The sequence below is a fragment of the Nerophis ophidion genome, linkage group LG02, assembly GCF_033978795.1.
Source record: "Nerophis ophidion isolate RoL-2023_Sa linkage group LG02, RoL_Noph_v1.0, whole genome shotgun sequence".
Classification (NCBI taxonomy): Eukaryota; Metazoa; Chordata; class Actinopteri; order Syngnathiformes; family Syngnathidae; genus Nerophis; species Nerophis ophidion.
In genome coordinates this window covers 31,701,145-31,725,188 of record NC_084612.1, presented here as the reverse complement: position 1 = coordinate 31,725,188, position 24,044 = coordinate 31,701,145, and the positions used below count along the sequence as shown (strand labels likewise).

At 45.9% G+C, this 24,044-nt stretch overlaps 3 protein-coding genes across 5 annotated transcripts in view; 2 read left to right on the top strand and 1 right to left on the bottom strand.

The window, feature by feature from the left end:
- Window positions 1-600: 600 nt before the first annotated feature.
- gfod2 (glucose-fructose oxidoreductase domain containing 2) lies at window positions 601-7,688 on the bottom strand. The gene is made up of 3 exons (XM_061881481.1): window positions 7,505-7,688; window positions 4,155-4,470; window positions 601-3,092 (listed from the first exon to the last, which is right to left on the bottom strand). The coding sequence occupies exons 2-3, from the start codon at window positions 4,405-4,407 to the stop codon at window positions 2,200-2,202; spliced, it is 1,146 nt and encodes a 381-aa protein (XP_061737465.1). The 5' UTR covers window positions 4,408-4,470; window positions 7,505-7,688; the 3' UTR covers window positions 601-2,199.
- Window positions 7,689-9,262: 1,574 nt separating this feature from the next.
- On the top strand, window positions 9,263-11,432 carry thap11 (THAP domain containing 11). Its single transcript, XM_061881436.1, has one exon. The coding sequence runs from the start codon at window positions 9,576-9,578 to the stop codon at window positions 10,377-10,379; it is 804 nt and encodes a 267-aa protein (XP_061737420.1). The 5' UTR covers window positions 9,263-9,575; the 3' UTR covers window positions 10,380-11,432.
- A 131-nt stretch (window positions 11,433-11,563) lies between these two features.
- nrn1lb (neuritin 1-like b) overlaps window positions 11,564-24,044 on the top strand; it is a 36,739-nt gene continuing 24,258 nt past the window's right edge. For all 3 annotated transcript variants that reach the window (XM_061881446.1, XM_061881441.1, XM_061881437.1), the window contains exon 1: window positions 11,564-12,190. The gene's annotated coding sequence lies outside the window, so the exon portion shown is untranslated. The remainder of the gene's footprint in view (window positions 12,191-24,044) is intronic.

Below are 24,044 nucleotides of genomic sequence, written 5' to 3'. Positions count from 1 at the left end.
GCTAGCTAGGACTTCACTTACATCTCTCATTCCTGCTGCTTCTTGCTGCGGGCGAATAACTTTCTTAAATCCATCTAGGAGTTACAGTTTGAGTCAAATAAAAATCAAAATAATGTAATTAACAAATTGTTGTTGGCTAACGTTACCTACCTCACGCAGTGATTCGCAGCCCCTCTCTCTCTCTCAACCGAAGTCTAGATCCACACGTGAATACATTACCATATTAATTAGCCATGTGCTCTTTGTTAGTGGAGTGAATACAGTAGCAATCAATTACCATATCAAGTAATGTGTGCGCTGTTGTTTATGTTATGTAGACTTAAAACTCTGAAGCGTTTTTTTTTTTATTGGTGAAATTTTTACTGGGGCACTGCAGAGCAACAGTGGGACATGTGCCCCAGTGAAATATGTCTGGCGACGCCCCTGACCACGCCTCCCGAAATCGGAGGTCTCAAGGTTGACAAGTATGCTGTCAACAATAACGACTCAACCTGAGCAGTTGTATTTAAAAGGTAGTTTATGGATTTTCCAAGGTTTTGACATGCACAATATAAGCTTCACAATCACTCAACGTGAGCAGAAAGAAGAAACTGAAGGCACTTAAATTAATACAACTGTATTTATTAAAGGAAATAGCTGTCAAACTAACAGTTTCCTAACTTAAACACATTGAGGTCAAAGAGATATGGCCGAATATAAAAAAAAAGTCAAACAGATAAATATTACAGCTTCAACGAAATTCACAGGCAGACAAAAAACAGATTAAACTAATTGAATCCTTCTCCACACCAAAAACCATAAATAAACAATATTCCTCATAGACAATTGTTAAATTAATTTTGAAGTGCACTGGCGGGAAGAGATAGCACACTGTTAAATAAGGTTGCAGTTATCAGTGCAAAACACAATACAAACTAAATAGGAATGTATTTTTCCATCGGGAGGACTGTAAGCATTAGGATATTTAATGTAAACTTACTTTTGTAATAATGGACTGTTGGGATAGTGACAGACCACCATTACTGTTGTGAGGGGTATTAATAAGGTTAACTCCCCAATAATGTTAAGGATATCAGTGTGTTGCTACTGCATGACAATCATAACATCTTTCTGGTCACACATGTTTTATCCAGTGGTTCAAAGATCCATTACAGGGTGAATGAGGCACCACTGTGGATTTGAGGCATCATTTAAAATATTTTTGCATCAAAACACGTCTCATAAAACAACCATCATTAGCTCTGAAAGGATAACGCCGTAAACAACCCATCAAATACAGTAATCTAAAACCAAAACTTTAAACATTAAAATGTCGCTCTGCTAAATATTTCAAGAGCCTCGTTTTTGCTGGTAAAAGATTATGTATGAAACTGTAATGTATAAACGTTAACTCTGTGCATGTCACACATTCAACACTATTCTTATTTAGAGTAGACAAAGCGTAACAGATGAACCCACAAAAGACAAACAGTCCTTAATAAATGCTCAAAATATCACTGCTAGCTATTTTTAACTACATTTCGATGGACTTTGGATTTTTGCCAGCATGTGGCTTTTGCAGGGAATATGTGATTTCTTCATCATTTACAAAACAACTGCCTTGACAGTGAATACAGCCACAAACCACTTGCAGCCTCTTTTTGAGGGCTTTGTCTGATGGTGGATTTAAGTCACTTCAATTCGGGGCACAAATTCACCTAAGTGTATTTTTTTTTCTTACATAGCTTATTATAAACAATCCATGTTATTTCAAATATGATTTATGTCCTTGTCTTCTAACAGCAAACCTTGCGTCGTATTTATTTAACATACATTGCAAAGTACCGCACAGCTGCTTTACTTTGTTTGTATTTTTTCCAAAAAAGCAGAGCACCATGAGTGGAACATCAGTAGTATGTTTCAGTTTGTTGGTCAAATTTTCTGGGTGTGACATTAAATACTTTCACAATAAGGTGCCATTGGACTTGGATGCTCACAATCTTGCATCACACCCACAAACCAGAAACAGATGTTTTCTTCTACAGGCATTAAGTCCTAAAAGATCAGACATTTCTAAAATAGAAATTGAATATTCTATTCAAAAGGTGGCAAAGAAAAGCACAAAGTAGTCGTGGGCGATGTTAACAGCACCGGAAGTAAAATCATTCAGGCCTGGTTCCGTCAGACTGTTACATGTGTATTAGTTGCACTCCTACAATATTAGTTCTTATTTCTCTGTAGTGCCTCACACAGGTTATGGTTTGGATCGGGCTCCTTACTCATGATCTCCACACACTCCCATTCCCCGCTACGGCTTGACCGCTTCACGGCTTCCACCACCGTCTGCACATACAGGCCATCCTCAAAAGTGGGTGCCATAGTAACTGGCCCGCGTGCCCATGACCTACGCTCCTGGTGAGCCTGGAATGACTGTCTCAGTGCTTTGACCATGGCACCTAGCCCTTGCAGGTGAGGCAAAGGTATGTCTTTCGCGTCAGGTCCGACCCAGCCTCCGTCGGTTAGCAACAGCTCCTCACTCGTGGTGCCGTTGCGCTGACCGTACAGCTCTGTCCCCCGGGCAACCAGTCTCCCGCTGGATCCAACTACCATCACCTCATGCACAAACGAGCCTGGCATGTTGAAGTTCAGGGTCACAGTGCAGCACACGCCACCTGAGGATGCCCCCATCAACATTTGGAAGAAACAAAAATCGTCGCTTGTGACACGGCGGATGCCTCTGATGGTGTCATTTTGTTGTACGAAGGTCCGTAGCAGTCCGTGAACGCGATGTGCCCGGGCCCCAGTCAGGTAACTTAAAAGGTCGATAATGGCGGAACCAACGGTGTGCAGCCCACCTCCCCCCATCAGGTCTTCACAAGTCCAACCGTACGACTGGTTCAGGAGGCTGGGGCCATAAACGCGCACGTCGCAGACCTGCACTTCACCCACGTATCCGTCCACCATCAGCTGCTGCATTGCCACAAAAGCCGGTAGGAAGCGCAGCGTATTACCCATGATGCTAAGCAGCTGGGGGTAATACCTGGCTGCATTTACCATCTGGAAAGAATCCACAGCAGTAGCAGCTTTCTCACATATAACATTCTTACCTATGCCTGCAGAGAGAGAGAGAGGAAAATGTAATAGGATTCAGATAATATTAATGATTGATTTCTTACTTGACAATAGTTTGACAATGAGTTGTGTGTATGTACTTTTACAGTCATCTAGTGTCTAGTTTTAAGTATGTCTAGTATAGAACGCATAAAATAATACAGTATTTTGTTTGAAGTTAAGGTTTCAAGGAACACTTAAAACATGGATAATACATTTATAAAACCACAAATTGTTAAAATGTTATCGAAAAAAGCCTCAAAACATTGCAAATGTTGCCGATAGTTTTCATATTGAGTTTCAATCACTTTCCTGCTGTGCTTTTAGCATATACACACATGTATACCTATGGCACGATTTCTCATGTTTGAAAAGGATAAACAAAAACAGTCTGCTTCCTGCTCCATGAGATCATAGATAATCAAATGCAAAGACCAATGAGGCTTCACTGCTATGGACTTCCATGGCGGGCAGGGCACACACAGCCAGGAAGTTGTAACTATAAGAGGAAGCTGAGGTCAATGCTTAGGAATTCCATTACAAAACGGGATAAATCTCCTCTGCACGCAGTGTGCTAATGATATTGTCAGATAGTTACTGCTTTCAATGATGGTCCACAATACGACCACATGGGAAAGACTGTACACATGAAAGATTTTACTGCAGAACACAACTTTTTTTTTTTAATTAGCATCTTTAAAAAATTGGTAGTTAGCCCAGTAACACCAACTCTGTTCAGACAGCTGAGTCACATGATGTCACATAGGCCAATGGTTGTCTACGGACTCTAACATCAGACCCATTTCCATCAAGCACTATGGGTCAGTTGAGTTTGGTTAGGTACATTGAATATTTTTTGTGTTTTCATTGCAATGGGTGTTGTCTTTTATTTTTTGAAATGAGGCCTAATTCCTGATTGATTTTGTGTTGGTTTAGAACATAATTACTAAGGTCACAAACATCTGACAAGAGATACAATCGGTAGGAAATAGATGGATGGATGGATATACTAAAGTGTGGCTGCCATTGTGCATGTCTGTGGTGTGTTTGTCACGACCTCTTACCCAGTGCTTTGACAGCAATTTGCCTCGTCATTGAGGGCGGAATATAAATACAAACAAGGTCGACATCTTGGTGCAGCAGGACATCGTCGGATCGACTTGTGTGAAACGGGATACCAAGTTCAATTGCCAGGCTGCACGCTTCCTCTTCGCTCCTCCCCCAGAGTGCATGAACCTCAAAGCCCTCAGCTTTTAGCAAAGGGACCAGCACTCGTGCTGTGCTCCCTGTGCCAAACACACCAACTCCAGGCAGCATGACAGCGCCAGTCCCTACAGCCTTAGGTTGAAACCATGGCGACGCTCAGAGGCGACACGACATCTGTAAAGTTGAAGTTTACAATGGTGTTTATAGGAAAGTTGCTGGTTTATGTAATGCAGAGAATTACAGTGCAAAAACTGCTAAATATTGACACCCCTCAAAAAATAATATAAACCTGATAAAATCTGAAATGGCTGTTTACAAAAAGAGAGAGCACCACCCTAAAAAAAAAGTGAATCCTGGATAATGCCCCTGCGTTAAGGCGCCCGGGTGCGCTACTCTGGCTTGTCCCCCACCCTCCAAATCCTACGGCACAGACTGCCAACTGGGTTCAGAAATTATTTTCATTCTACGCAAGAAACAACTTAAGAGTGGCCGTAAGAAGGCGATCTTTCCTAAATAAACAGATATCCATCCATCCACTTTCTACCGCTTGTCCCTTCCAGGGTCACGGAGGTGCTGGAGCCTATCTCAGCTGCATTCGGACGGAAGGCACGGTAAACCCTGAACAAGTCACCATCTCATCACAGGGCCAACACAGATGGACAGACAAAATTCACACTCACATTCAAACGCTAGGGCCAATTTAGTGTTGCCAATCAACCTATCCCCAGGTGTATGTCTTTGGAGGCGGGAAGAGCCAGAGTACCCGGAGGGAACCCCCGCAGTCACGGGGTGAACAATTAAATTCTACACAGAAAGATCCAGAGCCCAGGTTTAAACCCAGGACCTTCGTATTGTGAGGCACACATACTAACCCCTGTTCCACCATGCTGCCAGATAACAGATATACTTTTTTCAAATCAGGAGGAAAATTAAATAACAGTAAGGCCATGATACAATACAAATGAAGCCCATCAATTAAATGCCTTAGACCAGTGTTTCTCAAACTGTGGCACGTGCACTCTACCTAATGATATGCCAAGGAACCACTTAATTAAAGAACAGTGTTTTATTTTCCCATATTCAAACACATTGTTATTGTTTCAAATTTGTGTAATATTACAGTGGCCAAAAATAATAAATACTGGTAATATTGGTAAATAAAACCTCTTTCTTGTTTTTAATTAATACTTAAGCCTACTACGATACTGTATTTGAGAGCCAAGTGTTTTCTGAGGTAGTACTTTGTGAAAAATGTTTGAGAACCCCTGCCTTAGACCTAACAGATGCCTGGTTCTCTCTGCAAGTAAATAAAAAAAACACTACATGTGCAAATAAAACATGTCACATTGACATTCAGACCAGCTTTTTTTTATCCGCACTCTCACAGCAACTTACTTTAACATATCAATCCCCATTCACGTCAACAGCTGAATATAATATCTGAAGAGAATATTAAATGCCTACTGAAACCCACTACTACCCACCACGCAGTCTGATAGTTTATATATCAATGTTGAAATATTAACATTGCAACACATGCCAATACAGCCTTTTTTATTTATTTTATTCATTTCGGCAATCTTCACATAAAACAAAGAACAACAACAAAAAAGAAAAAAACAAAAACAAAAAAAACCCACTCATTTGAGCAATGATTGAGCCGAAAGGGTGTAGGTTGAAGCAACGCTTATATAAACCTACCCCATCACAACACATGCCAATACAGCCTTTTTAGTTTACTAAATTGCAATTTTAAATTTCACGGGAGTTTCTTCTTGAAAACGTCGCGTAATGATGACGTGTACACGTGACGTCACAGACTGTTACGAAATATGAGCGCTGCACACACACACACAGCTAAAAGTCGTGTGCTTTAACCGCATAATTACACAGTATTTTGGAGATCTGTGTTGCTGAATCTTTTGCAATTTGTTCAATTAATATTGGAGAAGTCAAAGTAGAAAGATGGAGTTGGGAAGCTTTAGCCTTTAGCCACACAAACACATGGTAATTCCTTGTTTAAAATTCCTGGAGGTGAAACTTTACTATGGATCAGAGCGGTCAAGCGAACATGGATCCCGACCGAATGTCAACCAGCAGGTTTTGATGAGAAAATTGTGGTAAAAAGTCGCTTCCTACCGGAGATCAGCTGAGCTTGCGCCGTCCATAAAGCTGCCGTCGACTTCCCTGAGACACTGGCGTAAAGACACCTGTGAACGCACTATCAGGTACTGTTAAACTTACTAAAACACTAGCAACACAATAGAAAGATAAGGGATTTCCCAGAATTATCCTACTAAATGTGTCTAAAAACATCTGAAACCCTCCTAATGCAATCGCGTCTTTTTTTAGTAACTTTTTTTTTTTTTTTAGTCCGTCGCTATCAATATCCTCAAACACGAATCTTTCATCCTCGCTCAAATTAATGAGGACATTGTCGTTTTCTCGGTCCGAATAACTCTTTTTGTTGGAGGCTCACATTAAAAACAATGTGAGGATGTGAGGAGCCATCAACGGGTGACATCATCGTCTGCGACTTCCGGTAAAGGCAGGGCTTTTCTGTTAGCGACCAAAAGTTGCGAACTTTATCATTGATGTTCTCTACTGAATCCTTTCAGCAAAAATATGGCAATATCGTGAAATGATCAAGTATGACACATAGAATGGACCTGCTATCCCCGTTTAAATAAGAAAATCTAATTTTAGTAGGCCTTTAAACACACATTAATAGTTATTGTAGGCTTACAGTCAATATTCTAGAAAATAGTTGTTTGCCACCATATGGAGCACCTGGCAGTAGTGTTGCACACATTTCTCTAATAAAGCTTTATAGTAAACTGTTAAGTCTTAGGTGTGTTTTGAGGGAGGAAACACAAGTGTTTACCTTAATATACACACAAGCGATTATTATGCTAGCTCGACTTGTGTTGCTAAATCCTGTTTGACATACACCGTGTCATGGGCACCCCGTTATCTAGGCTAATAAATACAAATCGACAACTTGAACATATTTCAATGATTAACCACAGATAAGACAGACATCAGAGTCAGTGAGCATTGTGATAAGGCTTGCTAGCACGTTTGTCAGCTAACAAGCTAGCAGGTCTATTTAAGTCAAACGCCTTCCGTGAAAAGTTGAAACTGTGCCGCTTCTACAAGAACTTAACACACATTAAGTCCAAAAAACCCCATAACTTTAGATACTTACTGTATTATCCCGTCGAGTCCATCAAGGACTGTGGCAAGTGTTCTGACGGGCGCTGCCCAGTTGCTAATGGTAACTTCAGCATAGCCGATGAAAGTGAGTGGTCAATCAGAGACACTAAAACAGGAAGATTGCGCACACTTTGGAACAGCATAAACTAGATTATCTTTCCAGATATCTTTTTTTTAAAAACATTGTATGTTTATAATAACAATTACGTGGCATTGCGAAATGCAAAGCATAATGTGAGCAGTAAAAAACACTGTAATGTATTTTACTGGTCATTAACTTCGACGTTACAGTCGCCATCCTTCCCGGAAGTGTTGGAAAAAGCACATACTTTACTGATTAAATGATCACAAATAATTTTATGATGTTGTGAGGATTTCTTGTACATTTCTAGAGTTATCTAACATAATTAGTATAACCATGATTACGGCTATACGACATGTTTGACATTATCACAAGTGTTAATCTAAATGTTTGCATATGGTTATCGTAGAAAAACACCAACCATCCATCCATCTATCTTCTTCCGCTTATCCGAGGTTGGGTCGCGGGGGTAGCAGCCTAAGCAGGGAAGCCCAGACTTCCCTCTCCCCAGCCACTTCGTCTAGCTCTTCCCGGGGGATCCCGAGGCGTTCCCAGGCCAGCCGGGAGACATAGTCTTCCCAACGTGTCCTGGGTCTTCCCCGTGGCCTCCTACCAGTTGGACGTGCCCTATAAAACCTCCCTAGGAAGGCGTTCGGGTGGCATCCTGACCAGATGCCCGAACCACCTCATCTGGCTCCTCGATGTGGAGGAGCAGCAGCTTTACTTTGAGCTCCTCTCGGATGGCAGAGCTTCTCACCCTATCTCTAAGGGAGAACCCCGCCACCCGGCGGAGGAAACTCATTTTGGCCGCTTGTACCCGTGATCTTATCCTTTCGGTCATAACCCAAAACTCATGACCATAGGTGAGGATGGGAACGTAGATCGACCGGTAAATTGAGAGCTTTGCCTTCCGGCTCAGCTCCTTCTTCACCACAACGGATCGGTACAACGTCCGCATTACTGAAGACGCCGCACCGTTCCGCCTGTCGATCTCACGATCCACTCTTCCCCCACTCGTGAACAAGACTCCTAGGTACTTGAACTCCTCCACTTGGGGCAGGGTCTCCTCCCCAACCCGGAGATGAAAAACGACATTCTTGGAATTTTTTAAAACCGTTTGTTATATTTTATTTTATATAATCAAATAATAGGCTTCACGGTGGAAGAGGGGTTAGTGCGTCTGCCTCACAATACGAAGGTCCTGCAGTCCTGGGTTCAATCCCAGGCTCGGGATCTTTCTGTGTGGAGTTTGCATGTTCTCCCAGTGAATGCGTGGGTTCCCTCCGGGTACTCCGGCTTCCTCCCACCTCCAAAGACATGCACCTGGGGATAGGTTGATTGGCAACACTAAAATTTGCCCTAGTGTGTGAATGTGAGTGTGAATGTTGTCTGTCTATCTGTGTTGGCCCTGCGATGAGGTTGCGACTTGTCCAGGGTGTACGCCGCCTTCCGCCCGATTGTAGCTGAGATAGGTTCCAGCGCCCCCCGCCACCCCAAGAAGGCAATAAGCGGTAGAAACTGATGGATGGATGGATGGATGGATGGATAATCAAATAATGTTGTTTCTAGATATGTAAAACCACCAGGAGACCACTGGGGGCGGTAGTTTTTTAGCAGGGGTGCTTGTGTGGCTGCAAAACCGCAAAGGATTCTGGGACTTTTAGTTCTAAATGGCGGGCTGTTTTGTTGAAAACATACCGAAGAAAACTAGTGGATACTTTTCAAAAAATAGTTTTTTTTAAATTAGCACACTATATGTTTTTTTGGGGTTGGTTGAGGCATAATTGCGCGTATGAAGCCGTGGTACTGCAAAAAAGCTGGTTCGGTGGAAAATAAACAGGAAGTTGTTAGCAATTGTGGGACGTGTAGTTCCGGCAGCAGGCCGCTGAAGGAGACGCTGCACAGGATAAAGAAAGACCATTAAAATAGTCTTAATTGGTCCTGCGGGTTGGTTTTTTTTGGACTTGGTGCGGGTGTAAAAATGCCTGGGTTCACCTGCTGTGTCCCGGGCTGCTACAGCAACTCTCACCGGGACCGGGACTTACGCTTCTACACGTTTCCAAAAGACAACACGCTCAGGGAGCTGTGGCTGAGGAACATCTCCCGGGCCGGGGTCAGTGGTTGCTTTAGCACCTTCCAGCCCACCACGGGTCACCGTGTCTGCAGTGTGCACTTCGTTGGCGGGAGGAAAACCTACACCATCCGAGTCCCGTCGCTTTTCCCTCTGAGGGGTGTGAACGAGCGCAGAAGTCGACGCGGATGTTCCAAGAGGGTGACGACAGCCGCTCCTGGAACCCCCGCCGCCGCTGCAGCCACCACCGGGATTGTCATCAACACCGTGCTGGGCAACACGGCCGAGGGCGCCGACGCCCTCGCCACCGGCGACAGCATTACGGTGGTTCAGATCGGCCAAAACGGGGAGTACATCGGCACGGCGCGGCTGCCCGTGGCAACAGAGGGGTCGTACACCGCGCCCGTCGGCGACGCCGGCGAATTAACCGCCGACGACTCCTCCGCTGAGGGAAAGCAGCCGCCGGTGCAATACGTCAGCGTCACCAGCAGCCCGCTGGACCACTCGTACTCGCTGACCACCGGCACCACGTCCACCGAGCTGCTGCGCAAACTCAACGAGCAGCGAGATATCATTGCCCTCATGGAGGTGAAGATGAAGGAAATGAAAGCCACCATCCGCCAGCTCAGGGTGGTGGAGGCCAAGCTGCAGGAGGAGGTGCGGGAGCGCGACCGGCTGCTGTGCGGCAACGCGGCGGCCCTGAAGAAGATATAATATACGAACTCGTCAAGACATAAGGACAGAGGATGATGATTTGTACACAAATATTGTATTTTCAACAAGTACAGAGCTGATTTTCATAGCCCTGCTGCGTAAAGATGTCTAGTTGGGTAGTTGCAGAAAAGCTGACCTGTTGCGCAATCGTTGTCGCGAACTGCTCTTCCATCCTCCACAAACTCACAACTTTGCATATTGCAAATGTAGACTAACAACCATGTCTGTCCGTCAGGATGGTTACATTCTTAAGATTTGTTCTTTATTTTTGTGAATTAAATGCATTTGTTGTTACAGGTTGCTGGCATAAACAAAAACACATGGTTAGAGCTGCAACCGTATTGTTGAATCGATTAATTCGACCTATAATCTGTTGCTGTTATTAATCGTTTAATGAGTGTAATTTGAAAAAAAAAAAGAAATCACCTGGACCCCATTAGAGTGCCCTGAAATTACATGATGAGAAAAACAATAGAGCACAAGAGATGAGTGGTTTGTGCGTCCTGGAATTTGTGTGGCGGATAATAGCGTTTTTAAAATTTTTTATATCATTAATTCAAATGATGTTAAGCACATAATAATTGTTTATTTCAACCATTTCCCCTAATACGCGCTGAGGCAATAACGTGTGTTTTTTACCAATTACTCAATTGATCAAAGACCGTAATCCATAAATTAGGGCACTTCCAAACAGTTGATAGCTTTAGTATTATAAATGGTATCTGATGGCAAAACGCCCTTTTGAGGCATTCTTAATGACATCTAAAATACATCACAGTCTTTTTTTTTTTTAATTCGGGTGTGGTTGCAACATGCTAACATACAACTTGTTTCTATCATAAGTGCGTGTGTTTGTGCGATGGATGCATTTAATGTGCTTGTTTGTGCTCGGATGTTTCCAAACTCATACAATAGAAATATTAGTGACTGATTTTCTCTGTTTTTTTGCAACATGTGGTCTAAATGCACAATATGTTACATGAACACATTTCTGATCTCTAGACTGACATTTGTGCCCAGCTTTCACATTGAAGTAAATGCCATTTTGAAATAGATCTGTTTCATGCAAGTTTTTTCAGATCCTTTGCCTGAACTTTGCAGCTGTAAAGATAAACCTGCACAGCAAATTGTGAGCAACCTGTGCAGTACTTTCAACATGATTCAGCGTTTCTATACAATTTTATAACAGCACTTTTAAGTGTATTTTATGTTGTAGTAACGTGTTTCCCTTTGTGCAGGTTCATGTGGAGATGATGGTGTTGTTGCAACATTGTTTCCTCCCTGTAGGTGGCAGTATCCTCTGAGCATCTTGGATGGTCTTTCACTCGATGGTTCTCATGTGGAAGTGTGGACATGGTAAATATACAACAAGTTAGTGTGCTGTTATTTACACTTGGACTGAAGTGGTTTGAACACCAGTCATGAAAATAGCACGTGTCAAGAGGAAAGCTACTAAGAGACGTATGACACGGGTATTGACGAGAGAGAGATGACACAGACTTGTAATCTCATCTGGATTTATTCTGTATTTTTCCACTTCCATCCAATGTTGCATAAGGCCTTAATCCAAGCACAGTCAATCACATTTACCCAACTCTTGCATTCATTCTCAATGGCAGCCATTGTTGCACTCTAACCCTTAACGTTCAGACAAAATAATGATGGTAATTTTTGTTGTATTATTGCATTTTATTCTGTTTCTGTAGCTCATCCACAGTCATGCATTATATTAGGTACATCAGCAGGATTGAAGAGTTGGCTTTCTGCTAAGTGTGAGTCTTCATCTGGAGTAGCAGCGTCTTTACATTCAGGTAAATGCTTCACTGTTTAAACATATGTCGTGTTAAAAACATGTAGGCCCTTGCTATATGCAGACCACACACTCGGTGCGTAAGGCCTTGTGATCTGTGGGGGCTCTATTTTGCATGAAGAGATGCATGTAAAATGTCAATGATTGGCAGTGGGTTTCATTTGACATTTTTTACTGCAAACTTGTAACAACATAATTCAGAAAAACTGCCTTGAAGCAACATCAAACTTTTGCCACTTCCTCTTAAAATATACCCATTCAACAGAAACATTCTCTTTACAGAAGTAAAACAAATGGCCAGGATATACAAAAGCGGGGGCTTAGCGGTAAAATAAGATTCCTTTTGTATACATCTTAAAAGGGAACTACACTTTTTTATTTAACCTATCAATCATAATGTCAATGTAAACAACCTTTTTTATGCTCTCAAATTTGTAAAATATGGCAGGTATGAGGTGGCTAACAATGCAGCTAATGGGAGTACACTATTCCGCCCACAAAGGCCTCTAAAAACACCCAAAAAGCGCCAACAATACTTCATCTACATCTTGTGATCTAAATATAAACCAAGTATTAGCAATATTTTTATTATGAGCGCTAACGCAGACAATCTATTTTTAGCGGTGCTGTGATCACAGAGAGCTAGCTGGCTTGGCAAGCTACAGTATTGACATACTGAGCTACGACTGCATCGCCACTGAGCTGGTGAAAATAATCTATATCAGGGAGTCTCAAACTGTGGTATGTGTGATACTTGTGCTTGGGCTCTATCTAGTGGTACGCCAAGGAATCAAAGTACAATGTTTTATTTTCCTATGTCCAAAAGTGTTACTGTTCAAACTGTGTGTAATGTTTCATTGGCCAAAAATATTACATATACTTGTTAAATAAAACCTCTGCCTTGTTTTTAATGAACACTTAGGCCTACTATGCTTCTTCATTTTAATGTACCTGATCATTATGGTGGTACTTGGAGAGCCAAGTGTTTTCTAAGGTGGTGTTTAGTAAAAAAAAAAACATGAACAAACCGAGAAGTTGGTCAACTTTGACATCCAATTCATATTCGGAGATGGCGAGAAAGACACAAAAAGAAGCTTGTTTGCGGCCCCTTTTTAATTTTTAATTCTTATTGAAGATTATCACTCGGAATCCCAGTGAGAGTAGACATTGTACAGTAAGTTATTGTTTTATCATGTTCATAGTTTGTATATCCTGTTCAATACTTAGCAATACTTTAGTGTTTCATTAAAGGTGGATCTGTTTAGCACACAGCTCCTAAAATGTGCAGCTCATCCTCCCTATATTCAGGCGAAAAAATATAAGGTCATCATTTGCACCAAAGTAGTCGTTGTTGTCTCCTAAGAAGTCTGCCAGGATTCTTGTGTTGTTGTTGAAGGAAAAAGCAAACACTGTGATGCGTCTGTGAATTTAACACGTATGATTAAACCCCGCCTACCGCCCGAATGCAGCTGAGATAGGCTTCAGCGACCCCAAAAGGGACAAGAAGTAGAAAATGGATGGATGGATGCATGATTAAAAAGAGCAAAATACATAAATATTATTTATTATGAATGTTTTAACCCTGCGATGAGGTGGCGACTTATCAGGGTGCACGCCGCCTTCCGCCCGATTGTAGCTGAGATAGGCGCCAGCGCCCCCGCGACCCCAAAGGAAATAAGCGGTAGAAAATGGATGGATTATGAATGTGTCTGCTACCAAATTGCATATACACTTACAGTGTATATATAAAACAATGATGGAGGCTTTTAGATGTTTGTCAGAGCGGTTTAAAGGAGTAACAGATACATTCTCATTACCTGCATTGTTAGCCACCTATTGCTAGAAGTTATTTAAAGTTAAAGTACCAATGATTGTCACACACACCCTTTAACCTCTGCATTTGACCCATCCCCTTGTTCACCCGATGGGAGGTGAGGGGAGCAGTGAGCAGCAGTGGTGGCCGTGCTCGGGAATCATTTTGGTGATTTGACCCCCAATTCAAACCTTTGATGCTGAGTGCCAAGCGGGGAAGTATGGGTTCCATTTGTATAGGCTTTGGTATGACTCGGCCTGGGTTTGAACTCACGACCTACCATCTCTGGGCGGACACTAACCACAAGGCCACTGAGCAGGTTACGAGTTAAAATGCACAAACACAAAGAAAACGTGTTCATCCCATCCATCCATCCATCCATCATCTTCCGCTTATCCGAGGTCGGGTCGCGGGGGCAACAGCCTAAGCAGGGAAACCCAGACTTCCCTCTCCCCAGCCACTTCGTCTAGCTCTTCCCGGGGGATCCCGAGGCGTTCCCAGGCCAGCCGGGAGACATAGTCTTCCCAACGTGTCCTGGGTCTTCCCCGTGGCCTCCTACCGGTTGGACGTGCCCTAAACACCTCCCTAGGGAGGCGTTCGGGTGGCATCCTGACCAGATGCCCGAACCACCTCATCTGGCTCCTCTCGATGTGAAGGAGCAGCGGCTTTACTTTGAGTTCCTCCCGGATGGCAGAGCTTCTCACCCTATCTCTAAGGGAGAGCCCCGCCACACGGCGGAGGAAACTCATTTCGGCCGCTTGTACCCGTGATCTTATCCTTTCGGTCATGACCCAAAGCTCATGACCATAGGTGAGGATGGGAACGTAGATCGACCGGTAAATTGAGAGCTTTGCCTTCCGGCTCAGCTCCTTCTTCACCACAACGGACCGGTACAACGTCCGCATTACTGAAGACGCCGCACCGATCCGCCTGTCGATCTCCCGATCCACTCTTCCCTCACTCGTGAACAAGACTCCTAGGTACTTGAACTCCTCCACTTGGGGCATGGTCTCCTCCCCAACCCGGAGATGGCACTCCACCCTTTTCCAGGCGAGAACCATGGACTCGGACTTGGAGGTGCTGATTCTCATTCCGGTCGCTTCACACTCGGCTGCGAACCGATCCAGCGAGAGCTGAAGATCCCGGTCAGATGAAGCCATCAGGACCACATCATCTGCAAAAAGCAGAGACCTAATCCTGCGGTTACCAAACCGGAACCCCTCAACGCCTTGACTGCGCCTAGAAATTCTGTCCATAAAAGTTATGAACAGAATCGGTGACAAAGGACAGCCTTGGCGGAGTCCAACCCTCACTGGAAATGTGTTCGACTTACTGCCGGCAATGCGGACCAAGCTCTGGCACTGATCGTACAGGGAACGGACCGCCGCAATAAGACAGTCCGATACCCCATACTCTCTGAGCACTCCCCACAGGACTTCCCGAGGGACACGGTCGAATGCCTTCTCCAAGTCCACAAAGCACATGTAGACTGGTTGGGCAAACTCCCATGCACCCTCAAGAACCCTGCCGAGAGTATAGAGCTGGTCCACAGTTCCACGACCAGGACGAAAACCACACTGTTCCTCCTGAATCCGAGGTTCGACTATCCGACGTAGCCTCCTCTCCAGTACACCTGAATAAACCTTACCGGGAAGGCTGAGGAGTGTGATCCCACGATAGTTGGAACACACCCTCCGGTCCCCCTTCTTAAAGAGAGGAACCACCACCCCGGTCTGCCAATCCAGAGGTACCGCCCCCGATGTCCACGCGATGCTGCAAAGTCTTGTCAACCAAGACAGCCCCACAGCATCCAGAGCCTTAAGGAACTCCGGGCGGATCTCGTCCACCCCTGGGGCCTTGCCACCGAGGAGCTTTTTAACTACCTCAGCGACCTCAGCCCCAGAAATAGGTGAGTCCACCACAGATTCCCCAGGCACTGCTTCCTCATAGGAAGACGTGTTGGTGGGATTGAGGAGGTCTTCGAAGTATTCCTTCCACCTATCCACAACATCCGCAGTCGAGGTCAGCAGAACACCATCCGCACCATACACGGTGTTGATAGTGCACTGCTTCCCCTTCCTGGGGCGGCGGACGGTGGTCCAGAATCGCTTCGAAGCTGTCCGGAAGTCGTTTTCCATGGCTTCCCTGAACTCTTCCCATGTCCGAGTTTTTGCCTCCGCGACCGCTGAAGCTGCACACCGCTTGGCCTGTCGGTACCTGTCCACTGCCTCCGGAGTCCTATGAGCCAAAAGGACCCGATAGGACTCCTTCTTCAGCTTGACGGCATCCCTCACCGCTGGTGTCCACCAAGGGGTTTTAGGATTGCCGCCCCGACAGGCACCAACTACCTTGCGGCCACAGCTCCGATCTGCCGCCTCGACAATAGAGGTGCGGAACATGGTCCACTCGGACTCAATGTCCAGCACCTCCCTCGTGACATGTTCAAAGTTCTTCCGGAGGTGGGAATTGAAACTTTGTCTGACAGGAGACTCTGCCAGACGTTCCCAGCAGACCCTCACAATGCGTTTGGGCCTCCCAGGTCTGTCCGGCATCCTCCCCCACCATCGCAGCCAACTCACCACCAGGTGGTGATCGGTAGAAAGCTCCGCCCCTCTCTTCACCCGAGTGTCCATAACATGAGGCCGCAAATCCGATGACACAACTACAAAGTCGATCATGGAACTGCGGCCTAGGGTGTCCTGGTGCCAAGTGCACATATGGGCACCCTTATGTTTGAACATGGTGTTTGTTATGGACAAACTGTGACGAGCACAAAAGTCCAATAACAAAACACCACTCGGGTTCAGATCCGGGCGGCCATTCTTCCCAATCACGCCTCTCCAGGTTTCACTGTCGTTGCCAACGTGAGCGTTGAAGTCTCCCAGTAGGACAAGGGAATCACCCCATTTTCATCCCATGTTCATCCCATTTTACATAAGGACTGTGACTTTGCCCATCCATTTTTTACCGCTTATTCCTTCTGGGGTCGCAGGGGGCGCTGGTGCCTATCTCACCTACAATCGGGCGGAAGGCGGGGTAAGCCTTGGACAAGTCGCCGCATGGCCAACACAGATAGACAGACAACATTCACACTCACATTCACACACTAGGGCCAATTTAGTGTTGCCAATCAACCTATCCCCAGGTGCATGTCTTTGGAAGTGGGAGGAAGCCGGAGTACCCGGAGGGAACCCACGCATTCATGGGGAGAACATGCAAACTCCACACGGAAAGATCCCGAGCCCGGGTTTGAACCCTGGACTACTCGGGACCTATGTATTGCGAGGCAGATGCACTAACCCCTCTTCCAGCGTGAAGCTTTGACTTTAAATGATAAACAAAAATTCCCCCCAAAAGTGTAGTTCCCTTTGAAGAGTGTTTTGAGATAAGAGCTGTTGTTAGGCTTTAAACAGGGCTGTTTGCAACTTCCTCACAGTTACATTTTTCAAAGCAAAACAAATAATACAAGAACACCATTGGCTAGCTCAGTGGTTCTCAACCTTTTTTCAGTGATGTACCCCCTGTGAACATTTTTTTAATTCAAGTACCCCCTAATCAGAGCAAAGCATTTTTGGTTAAAAAAAAGAGATCAAGAAGTAAAATACAGCACTATGTCATCAGTTTCTGATTTATTATACTGTATAACAGTGCAAAATATTGCTCATTTGTAGTGGTCTTTCTTGAACTATTTGGAAAAAAATATATAAAATAACTAAAAACTAGTTGCAAAATAAACAAGTGATTCAATTATAAATAAAGTTTTCTACACATAGAAGTAATCATCAATTTAAAGTGCCCTCTTTGGGGATTGTAATCGAGATCCGTCTGGATTCATGAACTTAATTGTAAACATTTCTTCACAAAAAAAATAATCTTTAACATCAATATTTATGGAACATGTCCGCAATAAAATCTAGCTGTCAACACTGAATATTGCATTGTTGCATTTATTTTCACAGTTTATGAACTTACATTCATATTTTTTTAAGTTATATTCAATAAATATATTTATAAAGTATGTTTGAATTGTTTCTATTTTTAGAATATTTAAAAAAAAATCTCACATCCCCCTTGGCATACCTTCAAGTACCCCCCGGGATACACGTACCCCCATTTGAGAACCACTGGGCTAGGTTATGTTGCCATTTGTGGTTTAAGTGAAGCAACAAATAATTTACAGTCATGTTATTGATATGAGTGTGAATGTTGTCTGTCTGTCTGTGGTTGGCCCTGCGATGAGGTGGCGACTTGTCCAGGGTGTACCCCAACTTCCGCCCAAATGCAGCTGACATAGGCTCCAGCATTCCCTGCGACCTTGAAAGGGACAAGCGGTAGACAATAGATGGATGAATGTAGGGATGGATGGTGTTGTTGATATATGATTAAATATCGCTATTATTAGCTATTATCCCCGAAAGATAATGCGCGTGCCTTTGTTACCTACGTACATAGTTATTTCATTACATCATAGAAGCTGTAAAGGGGCGGAATATATCTCCTAAAATGCAAACCTCTACGCGTTTGTGTAAATGTTACAAACAGCCCCTCCTAAGTTGCAAGCAATAAAAATAGTTACAAGCATTCCCTCCTTTAGTTGGCGTAGCAGATGTCACAGTGAACCCCATGAGATCCACCCAAAACATCTGGTCTTATTTCGCCGGCATTGGCTTAAAGCTGACGATTAGACTGCATCTGTTTTGCCAAGTATTGGAAAGAAGATAGAGTGTGAAGGACAGTGCTGAGAAGAAGACACTGATAATACTCATTGAACTAAAGAAAGAAATGATTACAAACATGACCGAGTGAAGCCATTTGAGTGTATCACTGCTCGTCTGTACCATACTGTTACAGAATGAGTCTAACATCAGCCAATAATGTTAAATATCTAAAGTACAGACATTTAGCCATGAAAATATGGAAAAGCTGCGTGTGGTGCGTTTATCCACTCTCCAATGTAAATACTGTGCATTGTTATTACATTGTGTTGTGGAGAGTTGTAAAGGACTGTATGGTTCTATAAAGGTAGTCTCATTCGCCCCCGGGGCGTCGGTCAGGACACAATGGAAAGGACAGTTCGTTTGGCATATGGCAGTTTACTTGTTTAGTAGGCAGGTTGACAGGCATGGCAGGTTACATTGGATTGGCTGAATGGTACAACACTGGTAAGTATTAGTGGTTATTCGTCAGTGACGCACCAGGTACCGCAGTGCTATACAATCTTACAAGTTGTAGATATATATACAGGCAGCAAATGTAAAGGACTGGCATTCACCACTCTGTGCTCTGTTTTGGTTAGAATGAATAAGCGCGCCCCACAATGCCTTGCGCTCTTAAGGTGGACTGCTCACAATAGTCTCTTAAGGTGGACTGCTCACAATAGTCTCTTAAGGTAGCACAGAGTTTGGGAACCTTTCTAACAGCCGCCCCCGAATGTGCAGTGTACATTCGCTCCATAGAAAGGTGACAAAGTTATTAGCGTCTCACTAAGGGGCGATGGTGGCAGTAGAGCTGTCCTCTTCCTCGCCGGGTGGAAGGGCTGGCAGGACAACCAGCCTGGCAACTGGTCTGGTGTATTCACGGTCTCTGCTCCTCAGGCCTGCTGAACGGATGTGGCCGTCGTTACTACGGTGGACCTTAGTGAGATGACCGATGGGCCACAAGGCCCGTGGAAGCAGGGGATCCACCAACATCACTACTGAGCCTTCTGCGAGGTCAGCTGGCGTAGAGTGCCATTTCTGAAGAGTCTGGAGACTTGGCAGATAATTTCTCAAGAAACTGGACCAGAAGCGATCCGCCAGCACCTGTGAATTCCTCCATCGACGGCGGCTCAGTAATTCAGTCTCCGGGTATACGATCTGGGGCAAGGACCCGTCTGGCCGCCCCATCAACAAACTATTGGGGGTCACAGGATCGAGATCTGTGAGGCTGGAGGAGGTGTACCCCAATGGCTTTGAGTTAAGAATCCCCTCTACCTCCACTAGCACGGTCCGCAGCACTTCTTCTGAGACTGACTGAGTTCCCACTGTGGTGTACAAGGCGGTCTTTACGGAGCGGATTTCCCTTTCCCATGCTCCTCCAAAGTGAGGTGCTGCAGGGGGGTTGAAGTGGAAGTCAATTTTTTGCTTGGCGAGTTGCTGTTGCAGGTCTGGTGAAAGGGCAGAGAATGCCTCCTTCAGTTCTCTTTCTCCTCCTTTAAAGTTGGTCCCACAGTCGCAAAGCAGCTCGGATGGTGTTCCTCGACGAGCGATAAATCGCCTGAGGGCCATCAAGAAGGAGTCTGCATCGATGGTAGTCAGAAGGTCCAAGTGCACACCCCTGGTGGTGAGACACTTGAAGATTATACCCCACCTCTTCTCAGTACGCCTTCCTACTTTGACTTGAAACGGCCCGAAACGGTCCATCCCCGTCGAGAAGAAAGCGGGCTTGAAGAACCTAAGGCGGGCGGGCGGGCGGTAGATCTGCCATTTCTGGAACAGAAGGTCTGGCTTTCCAACGTCGACAGTCTGTGCAGGTGTGTTGGTAACGGCGAATCGCTTCACGGCCGTGCAGGACCCAGAATGAGCGCCGCATCTCAGCAAACACTCTCTCTGGCCCGCGATAGTGTAAGCGACTGTCAAAATCTTGGATGTGGAGTTTGGTAGAGGGGTGCCCAGGTTGTAACACAATACGGTGCATTGTGGTCTGCTCGATGTCTACAGCACGTCGTAGTCTACCACCGACACGGATTAGTCCTTCCTCCTCATTCATCTCCGGTGACAGGGTGAGCAGTCTGCTGCTGGATAGTACGGGCATTCCTGCTTTCAAGAGCCGCAACTCCTCTGGGAAGCTCTCGCACTGCGCTTGCTTTAATATGAGGGTCTCAGCATTGCGATAGTCTTTGGCAGTGTAGCTACCTGCCGCCCCATGTAACTCCTGCACTGTAGCTACTAGCAGCTCCTTCCAGGTAGCATACTGTTTCACCTCTGCGTCTGGCGTTCTAGGTGTTGTTAAGGTGACACCGCAGAAAGTAGACTGTCGTAGCTCAGAGGCATTGCCTTCTTGTTCGACGTTGGGCCTGACAGGCCACTCATCTGAAGGCTGAAGGAGGAAGGGGGGGCCATGGCTCCACCTGTTCGGCTTGGTCAGGTCCTGTAGAGTCTTACCCCTGGTGATGTCGTCAGCTGGGTTCCTTGCTGAATCTATGTATCGCCAGGCTGTGGGACTTGTGAGGTCCTGTATTTCGGCCACTCTGGTACCAACGAAAATCTTGAAGCGACAGGACTCTGACCGCAGCCACGCCAGCACTGTTCTAGAGTCTGTCCACAGGATGGTCTGATCGATCTTCAGTGTGAGCTCTTTCTCTAGGAGTTTAGCTAGTTGAGCTCCTGTGACCGCTCCACACAGCTCCAGTCTGGGTATGGAGAGTAGTCGCTTGGGAGCAACTCTGGACCTGGCGAGTAGGAAGGACAGATGGGCTTGACCTCGGCAGTCCAGCGTTTTCAGATACGCCACCGAGCCATAAGCTTTTCCCAATGCATCACAGAACACATTGACTTGACGGGTGACACTTGATTCATCCACTTCGACTGGTATATATGCTCGTGGCAAGGTGACTTGAGATAGAAATTTTAGTTCTTCCTCCCAGGCCTTCCACGCTTGTAAGAGGTCTTGGGGCAGGAGAGGATCATCCCAGTCCCTGTTTTTCTCCCAGAGGCGTCTGACCAGCATCTTGGCTCGAGTGGTGTTTGGTAAGATAAACCCTAAGGGGTCATACTGACTGGCCAAAACCCTGTAGATCTTCCGCATTGTTGTAACTCTGTACTCTATGGGTCGATGCTTGTAGCTCATGGTGTCGGTCTGACAGTGCCAGCTGAGTCTTAGAGTGGATTCAGGAGAGTCTGTTCGGTCTTGTGCGAGCCAGAGCTTGAGGGTGTCGGACCTGGCTTCTTTGGGCAGGTGTCCCACGACGTTTGGCACTTTGCTAGCCCACTGGCGTAGATCAAACCCACCAGCTGCAAGGAGTCCCCGAAGTCTGTCTACCAACTCCCTGGCATCCTCAGGTTTGGGCAGACTCTGTAGGAGATTGTCAACATAGAAGGACCTCTCTATAGAGAGGCTCACATCATCTCCTGGCTTGCTATGGTTGGCTACATGGAGCTGTAGAGCAAACGTGGCGCAGCATGGACTGCAGGTTGTCCCAAATGGTAGAACTTGCCACTCGAACACTGCTGGGGTTTCATCTCTGGTCAAGTCACGCCACATGAACCGCAAGAGGGGATGGTCTTCAGGAAGGAGACGGACTTGATGGAACATCCCTTTGATGTCTGCACTTAAGGCTACTGCATGTTCCCGGAAGCGCAGTAGAACCCCCAGGAGTGATGCTCCAAGGGTGGCTCCTGGCAGTAGGGAGTCGTTCAGACTCTGGCCCTTGTACTGATAAGAGCAATTGAAAACGATTCTGTTCTTGTTGTTATGACTCACCATGTGGTGAGGAATGGACCACTCTTCTCCGTCTTGGTTGACTTCTTCGGGGGTTAACTTAGTGACAGAGCCTGCATCCACCAGCTTCTGGATCTCTGCGCTGTAAGCCTTGGCACGTTCTGGGTCTTTAGCTAGCCGCCGTTCTGTGCTCCGCAGACTCTGCATGACGGCTTCTTTGGGGGCATGAAGGAGAGGCATGTCTCGCTTGCGCAGCAGGGGAGTGGCATAGCGTAAGACTCCTGCTACCTCCACGCGGGTGGTCTTCTCTTCTAACAGGGCTACTGCTGCTTGGTCTTGTCTCGACCTGATTACAATCTTCTCACTTTTATATGGAACAGTGTCGAACTGCCAAAGCCTTTCAACGTGCTTGAATAGTTCTGAAGCTGGAGGGTGAACTGATGTCACTAGGCACTGCTGTGAGTGTAGGGGTTGCTGGGAGAATCTTGCTGGGCCCTGAAGAGTCCAGCCTAGCCTGGTCCGGACGGCAGCAGGCCCACTCGGATCGGCTCGATAGAAGTTATCAGGTGTGGGTGATCGGAGCTGATGAGTACTAGGGGTCTGGCACTGTGGAAGGGCTTAATTGGTAAACCGACCAGGTGGGTGTACCTCTTCTGGAGTCGGTTTATCGGGTATGACTGTTCGCCTAGGCCGAGGCGATCTGAGGTGAAGGCTCTGGAGACTAGGAAGCTGGTCTTTGGCTCAGCAGCAGGAGAGATGTGGAAGGATACCGCAGAGCCGCGGAGGGTCTGGACCTCCTGTCTGATGGTTCTCAGGGGCAGGTCCTCAGGTGTGCCTTGTAGGCCAAGTTCTCGGGCTGCTGCTGGCAGGAGCATGGTCCTTTCGGACCCGTCATCCAAGATGGCATAGGTGGTTATAGTGCGATTTCCGTGACGAAGAAGCACTCTGACGACCTTCAGTAAGACCCTATTGTGGACTGGGTGACGGTCGACGTATAGAACCTCAGTGGCGGAGCTCACCAGGCAGCTCTCCTCCTTGCTTGTCGGTCTTGGTGGTCGATCATTTACGTCGTGAAGGACCTGCAGGTGTTTCCCTTGGCATAGGCCACAGGGCTTCTTTAAGTCACACTGAGCGGCTTGGTGTGGCCGTGCACAGCGCCAGCACCTTTTGTTGGCCTTTATCCACTCAGTGAGAGTTTCTTTGTTTAGCTTTGTGACTTCTGTACACTGACTGAGGAAGTGTTCATCGCTCTCGCAGAAAGGGCAATAGGGCTTAGCTCTCCCCTTCTTTCCCTCTGAGGCTGTAGTAGGTCCATCATTTTCTTCTGCGTCCTTTGATCCATGGAGGACGGTAACAGGTCGCCGTCCCTGGCGACCCTCGTACCGGGACACTTGGTTTTCGTTTGAAATTATGGGTGTCTGTCCGTCGAAATCCTGACACCAGGATTCGTGCTGGAGCCACTGGGCTGGATCGCACAGGGTGGGAACAGTCCCGGGGTTCTTAAAGGTGGTTCGACGGAAGTCTGCCCGTTGCTCTGCGGGTAGCTTACTTAACAGTCTCACTACGTGAGATCCACAGCGAAGCTCCCCTTCACCGTCAGTGCCCAAAGACTTAAGTAGGCCAA

Coding starts and splice junctions, on each gene's coding strand:
- thap11 (XM_061881436.1), top strand. CDS start 9,576: ATGCCTGGGTTCACCTGCTGTGTCCCGGGCTGCTACAGCAACTCTCAC.
- gfod2 (XM_061881481.1), bottom strand. CDS start 4,407: ATGCTGCCTGGAGTTGGTGTGTTTGGCACAGGGAGCACAGCACGAGTG. Junction 3,093..4,154: donor AATTGCTGTCAAAGCACTGG/GTAAGAGGTCGT, acceptor CTCTCTCTGCAG/GCATAGGTAAGAATGTTATA.